The sequence below is a fragment of the Cherax quadricarinatus genome, chromosome 32, assembly GCF_038502225.1.
Source record: "Cherax quadricarinatus isolate ZL_2023a chromosome 32, ASM3850222v1, whole genome shotgun sequence".
NCBI lineage: Eukaryota > Metazoa > Arthropoda > Malacostraca > Decapoda > Parastacidae > Cherax > Cherax quadricarinatus.
Genome location: NC_091323.1, coordinates 9,695,286 through 9,701,674, shown reverse-complemented (window position 1 = coordinate 9,701,674; position 6,389 = coordinate 9,695,286). Strand labels below are relative to the sequence as shown.

At 43.6% G+C, this 6,389-nt stretch overlaps 1 protein-coding gene across 1 annotated transcript in view; it reads left to right on the top strand.

Moving 5' to 3' along the window:
- The first annotated feature begins 789 nt into the window (after positions 1 to 789).
- The window catches only part of LOC128690089 (sodium-dependent multivitamin transporter-like), a 96,993-nt gene continuing 91,393 nt past the window's right edge, over positions 790 to 6,389 (top strand). Inside the window, exons 1-2 of the mRNA XM_070090447.1 lie at positions 790 to 1,259; positions 2,295 to 2,425. Of these exons, the coding sequence (XP_069946548.1) occupies positions 1,028 to 1,259; positions 2,295 to 2,425 (363 nt within the window). The 5' untranslated portion in view covers positions 790 to 1,027. The remainder of the gene's footprint in view (positions 1,260 to 2,294; positions 2,426 to 6,389) is intronic.

The following is a 6,389-nucleotide window of genomic DNA, read 5'->3' as shown; positions in this document are numbered from 1 at the left end:
TTCTCTTTTCTCCTTCCATAACTGATCATTTAACATTACTGCTACCCCTTCCTTTGCTCTAACTCTCTCAGATTCTCCAGATTTAATCCCATTTATTTCCCCCCACTGAAACTCTCCTACCCCCTTCAGCTTTGTTTCGCTTAGGGCCAGGACATCCAACTTCTTTTCATTCATAACATCAGCAGTCATCTGTTTCTTGTCATCCGCACTACATCCACGCACATTTAAGCATCCCAGTTTTATAAAGTTTTTCTTTTTCTCTTTTTTAGTAAATGTCTACAGGAGAAGGGGTTACTAGCCCATTGCTCCCGGCATTTTAGTCACCTCATACGACACGCATGGCTTACGGAGGAAAGATTCTTTTCCACTTCCCCATGGACAATAGAAGAAATAAAGAAGAAGAGCTATTTAGAAAAAGGAGAAAAACCTAGATGTATGTATATATATATGCATGTGCGTGTCTGTGAAGTGTGACCAAAGTGTAAGTAGGAGTAGCAAGATATCCCTGTTATCTAGCGTGTTTATGAGACAGAAAAAGAAACCAGCAATCCTACCATCATGCAAAACAGTTACAGGTTTTTGTTTTACAGTCATCTGGCAGGACGGTAGTACTTCCCTGGGTGGTTGCTGTCTACCAACCTACTACCTATAATGTTTATCACTATTTATTTGATGACAAAGTTTACGTAGAGTATCCATGTGAAAAAACTTCACTCTCTTTATCTGTATTGTGGATGTTTTCCTTTTTTCCTTGTAAACATTTTGTTTTTTTCCACAGCAAGAAGATTGACGAGTATGAAAAAATAACTGTGGCTACAGAAAAAATAATTTAAAAACTGAAAGATTAAGTGTAGCACATTTCACGTGTTAAAAATAAATGCTTAACCATCAACAAGAGTGAAAATGAAGCCTATGAATAAAATTAAAAGAGAATAAAAACTGAATGAAAATACTAAATGAAAATAAAAATAATTAAAAACCAGACAAAAATATAATAAGATAGAAAGGAGAAAAAAATAAGAAGAAAATGTTGGAATCAACGTTCGACTGGTCAGCTGGGATGAAAGGCAGCTTCACCTGGGCTGACTATCTGGTCTTCGTCGGGATGCTGGTGGCCTCGATGGCCATCGGCATCTTTTACGCCGTCAAGAGCCGCAATAAAACCAACGATGAGTTCCTCCTGGGAAGCCGCAGCTTCTCCTGCTTCCCGGTCTCCATGTCCCTCCTGGCCTCCTCCGTCTCCGCAATTCTCGTCCTGGGTTAGTGTGTCCTAATCAATTCACAACTAATCAACAGAATGGAAATGAAAAGACGGCAACGTATCAGTTCTTGACAGAGCATTACTGTTGGTAGTGACAGTAGTAGCTGTTCTAATAGTAGAAATCAAACTCTGTACGAACTATCTTGACGGAATGAGATAAGAATCAAATGACAACCAATAACTTGAAGACGTTTCGACCTTAGGATCTTAATCACGTCACGATCCAAGGACCGATACATCTTCAATAAATGTGCTCTAGCAGAATGTATTCTTGTTCATTTCCTTCATACTTAGAAACACAGGCAGCTACACTGTAGCTAAGTCTTCTCCATATGTTCAGTGGGGTCTTTTATTATCTTCTGTCTTAAATAATGATCCAAGAGAGACCGAAAAGTTTTCCTATTGTCAACTCCTATTGCTTTCTTAGCGGTGAATAACAAACGGTCGTGTGAAGGGAACATAGCGTTCTGAGTAAGCCTTTTTAAGTCCTCCAACTATTTATTCACAGTCACAAACAGTATACCTAATAAAGATCCTCATGTAAGATAATTTTGCTATTAGTATCGAGTCATTACAAGAGAATTCAGGAAATATGCTCCAAAAATGTTCAGTATCTCTGGGTAAATGATTTTTGCTTTGCAGTAGAGCGAGTAAGAATGAGGAGAAGGATTGGTGTAAGAAAGAATAGTGGAAAAGATTGTAGGCATATAAAAAAGACAGGTAATATAGAATTAAGTAGGTTCTTCCTTAAGTGTGTGTTTATTTTGTTGTCACACATTGACATGATTTTGCATCAGGTACATTGTATAATATATTTTATTACTTTTTTTTTACCATGAACTGTTTTATAGTTTCACTTTTTATAAATCCAGTTTTTGTGCACTTTTCTTAAATCATTTTACAGTTTTACATTTTTTGTTTAATCTTGATATTATTCCTTTTACGTGAACTGTTTCACAGTTTCTCCATTTTCAGATCAAATTTTGACTCATATTTTTCTGTTTTATCCCTGGTGTTGGTGTTGGTGGGTCAGGAGGTGCGTCTGAGGCGTACTATCACGGTGTGCAGTGGTGGGTGATCTGCACTGGCCATGTTGCCTTACCTTTGTCTGCTGTCGTCTTCATGCCATTCTTCTATGAGCTCAAACTTACTTCGGTTTATGAGGTAATACGTTTTAAAACTCGCAGGCGCACACACACTCACAAACACACACACGCACACACACACACACTTAAAATCGGTCGCTCTAAATTTAGTATAGACTAGGTGGCCAAAGACTGCAAACCTCGCTAAAGGAGAAAGATCTTGGGGTGAGTATAACACCGAGCACGTCTCCGGAAGCACACATCAACCAGATAGCTGCTGCAGCATGGGCGCCTGGCAAACCTGAGAACAGCGTTCCTATACCTTAGTAAGTAATCGTTCAAGACACTACACCGTGTATGTCAGGTCCATACAGGAGTATGCAACACCTGTTTGGAACCCACACTTGATCAAGCACGTCAAGAAATTAGAGAAAGTGCAAAGGTTTGCGGCAAGGTTAGTTCCAGAGCTCAGGGGAATGTCCTATGAAGAAAGGTTAAGGGAAATCGGCCTGACGACACTGGAGGACAGGAGGGTTAGGGGAGACGTGATAACGACATACAAAATACTGCGTGGAATAGACAAGGTGGACAGAGATAGGATGTGCCGGAGAGGGGACACAAAAACATGGGGTCACAATTGGAAGCTGAAGACCCAGATGAGTGAAAGGGATGTTAGGAAGTATTTCTTCAGTCATAGAGTTGTCAGCAAGTGGAATAGTCTAGCAAATGAGGTAGTGGAGGCAGGAACCATACAATACTTTAAGATGAGGTATCATAAAGCTCATGGAGCAGGGAGAGAGAGGACCTAGTAGCACTCGGTGAAGAGGCGGGGCCAGGAGCTGAGTGTCGACCCCTGCAACCACAATTAGGTGAGTACACACAAACACACACACACACACACACACACACACACACACACACACACACAGGGACAGGAGCTATGACTCGATCCCTGCAACCACAACTAGATGAGTACACACACACACACACACACACACTCAGGAAACTGAAGGTATAGTACACCAACGCGGATAGAATAACAAATAAGTGGGAGGAGCAGCATGAAAGAGTCAAAGAGGCATCACCGGACATCATAGATCTCACACAAACCAAGCTCACAGGTATCATAACAGATGCCATCTTTCCAAAGGAATATCAGATCATTAGGAAAGACAAAGCAAACAGAAGGGGTGGAGTGGCACTGCTGATCAGAAACCGATGGTATTTTGATGAGCTAGAGAGAGGAGACAGTGGAGAAGCAAGAGATTATATAGTGGGAACGCTTCAGTCTGGAGGACCCAAGGTGGTAATTGCGGTGATGTGTAACCCACCACAGAACAGTAAGAGGCCAAGGCAAGAGTATGATGAGAGTAATAGAGCAATGGTTGACACACTGGCTGAAGTGGCAATAAGGGCTCATGCGAGCACGGCAAAGCTACTGATCATGGGTGACTTCAACCACAAGGAAATCGATTGGGAGAACTTGTAGCTACCTGGGGGACAAGAAACGTGGATGGCTAAGATGATGGAGGTGGTACTGGAAAGTTTCATGTACCAACACGTGGGACACTACCAGAGAGAGAGGAAAGGATGAACCAGCGAGACTGGACCTAGTATTCACCTTGAGTAGTGCAGATATTGAAGACATCACATATGAATGACCCCTTGTGGCAAGCGATCATGTGGTTTAAGGTTCGAATACACAGTAGAGTTACAAGTGGAGGGGGGAACAGGAAGAGCCGGATGAATGGAATCAAACTTTAAGAAGGGGGACTACGCAGGAATGAAGAACTTCCTGAACGGGGTTCAGTGGGACAGAGAACTGGCAGGGAAATCAGTAAACGAGATGATGGAATATGTGACAACAATGTGCAAGGAGGCTGAGGAGAGGTTTGTACCCAAGGGTAACAGTAATAATGAAAAAGCCAGGATGAGCCAGTGGTTCACCCAAAGGTGCAGGGAGGCAAAAACCAAGTGTGCTAGGGAATGGAAGAAGTATAGAAGGCAAAGGACCCAGGAAAATAAGGAGAGCAGTCGTAGAACCAGGAATAACTATGCACAGGTGAGAAGGGAGGACCAACGATAATATGAAAATGATATAGCAGCGAAAGCCAGATCTGACCCAAAGCTGTTGTACAGCCACATCAGGAGGAAAACACCAGGCAAGGAGCAGGTAATCAGGCTAAGGAAGGAAGGAAGGAGGAGAGATCACAAGAAACGACCGTGAAGTACATGAGGAACTCAACATGAGATTCAAAGAAGTGTTCACAGAGGAGACAGAAGGGACTCCAGTAAGAAAGAGAGGTGGGGTACACCACAAAGTGTTGGACACAATACATGCAACCGAGGAAGAAGTGAAAAGGCTTATGAGCGAGCTAGACACCTCAAAGGCAATAGGGCCGGATAACATATCTCCATGGGTCCTGAGAGAGGGTGCAGAGGCGCTATGCGTACCCCTGACAACAATAGTCAACACATCTATCGAAACAGGGAGACTACTTGTGGTATAGAAGACACCAAATGTAGTCTCAATTTTTAAAAAAGGAGACAGACAAGAAGCACTAAACTATAGACCAGTGTCACTGACATATACAGTATGCAAAATCATGGAGAAGATTGTCAGGAGAAGAGTGGTGGAACACCTAGAAAGAAATGAGCTTTTCAACAACAGCCAACCCAGTTACAGGGACGGGAAATCCTGTGTCACAAACCTACTGCAGTTCTATAACAGGGTGACAGCAGTAAGACAAGAGAGAGAGGGGTGGGTAGATTGCATTTTTTGGACTGTAAGAAGGCGTTTGACACAGTTCCACACAAGAGGTTAGTGCAAAAACTGGAGGACCAGGCAGGGATAACACAGAAGGAGCTACAATGGATTAGGGAATACCTGTCAGGAAGACAGCAGAGAGAGCATGGGATGTGGCGAGGTGTCAGAGTGGGCACCTGTGACGAATGGGGTTCCACAGGGGTCAGTCCTTGTGAACAACATTACGGAAGGAATCAACTCTTAAGTGTCCCTGCTTGCAGATGATGTGAAGTTGATGAGAAGAATTCAGTCGGACGAGGACAAGGAAAAACTACAATGGGATCTGGACAGGCTGCAGACCTGGTCCAGCAATTGGCTCCTGGAGCTCAACCCCACCAAGTGCAAAGTCATGAAGATTGAGGAATGGCAAAGAAGACCGCAGAAGGAGTACAGTATAGGGGGCTAGTGACCACAAACCTCACTAAAGGAAAAAGGTCTTGAGGTGAGTATAACACCAGGCACATCTCCTGAGCCGCACATCAACCAAATAACTGCTGCAGCATATGGACGCCTAGCAAACCTCAGAACAGCATTCCGACATCTTAATAAGGAGTCGTTCAGGACCCTGTACACCGTGTACGTTAGGCCCATATTGGAGTATGCGGCACCAGTTTGGAACACACATTTAGCCAAGCACGTAAAGAAACTAGAGAAAGTGCAAAGGTTTGCAACGAGACTAGTCCCAGAGCTAAGAGGTGTGTCCTTCGAGGAGAGGTTATGGGAAATCGACCTGACGACACAGGAGGACAGGAGAGATAGGGGGAACTTGATAACGACATATAAATACTGAGATGAATTGACAAGGTGGACAGAGACAGAATGTTCCAGAGATGGGACACAGCAACAAGGGGACACAGTTGGAAACTGAAGACACAGATTAATCACAAGGATCATGGGGAGTATTTCGTCAGTCATAGAGTAGTCAGAAAGTGGAATAGTTTGGGAAGCGATGTAATGGGGGCAGAATACATTCATAGCTTTTAGCAGAGGTATGATAAAGCTCATGGTGCGAGGAGAGTGACCCGGTAGCGGTCAATGAAGAGGCGGGGCCAGGAGCTATGACTGGACTACTGCAACCACAACTAGGTGAGTACACACACATGCAAAGACAGACAGACAGACAGACAGACAGACAGACACACACACACACACACACACACACACACACACACACACACACACACACACACACACAGACTCAGAAGTGTCCCTGTTTGCAGATGATGTGAAGTTAATG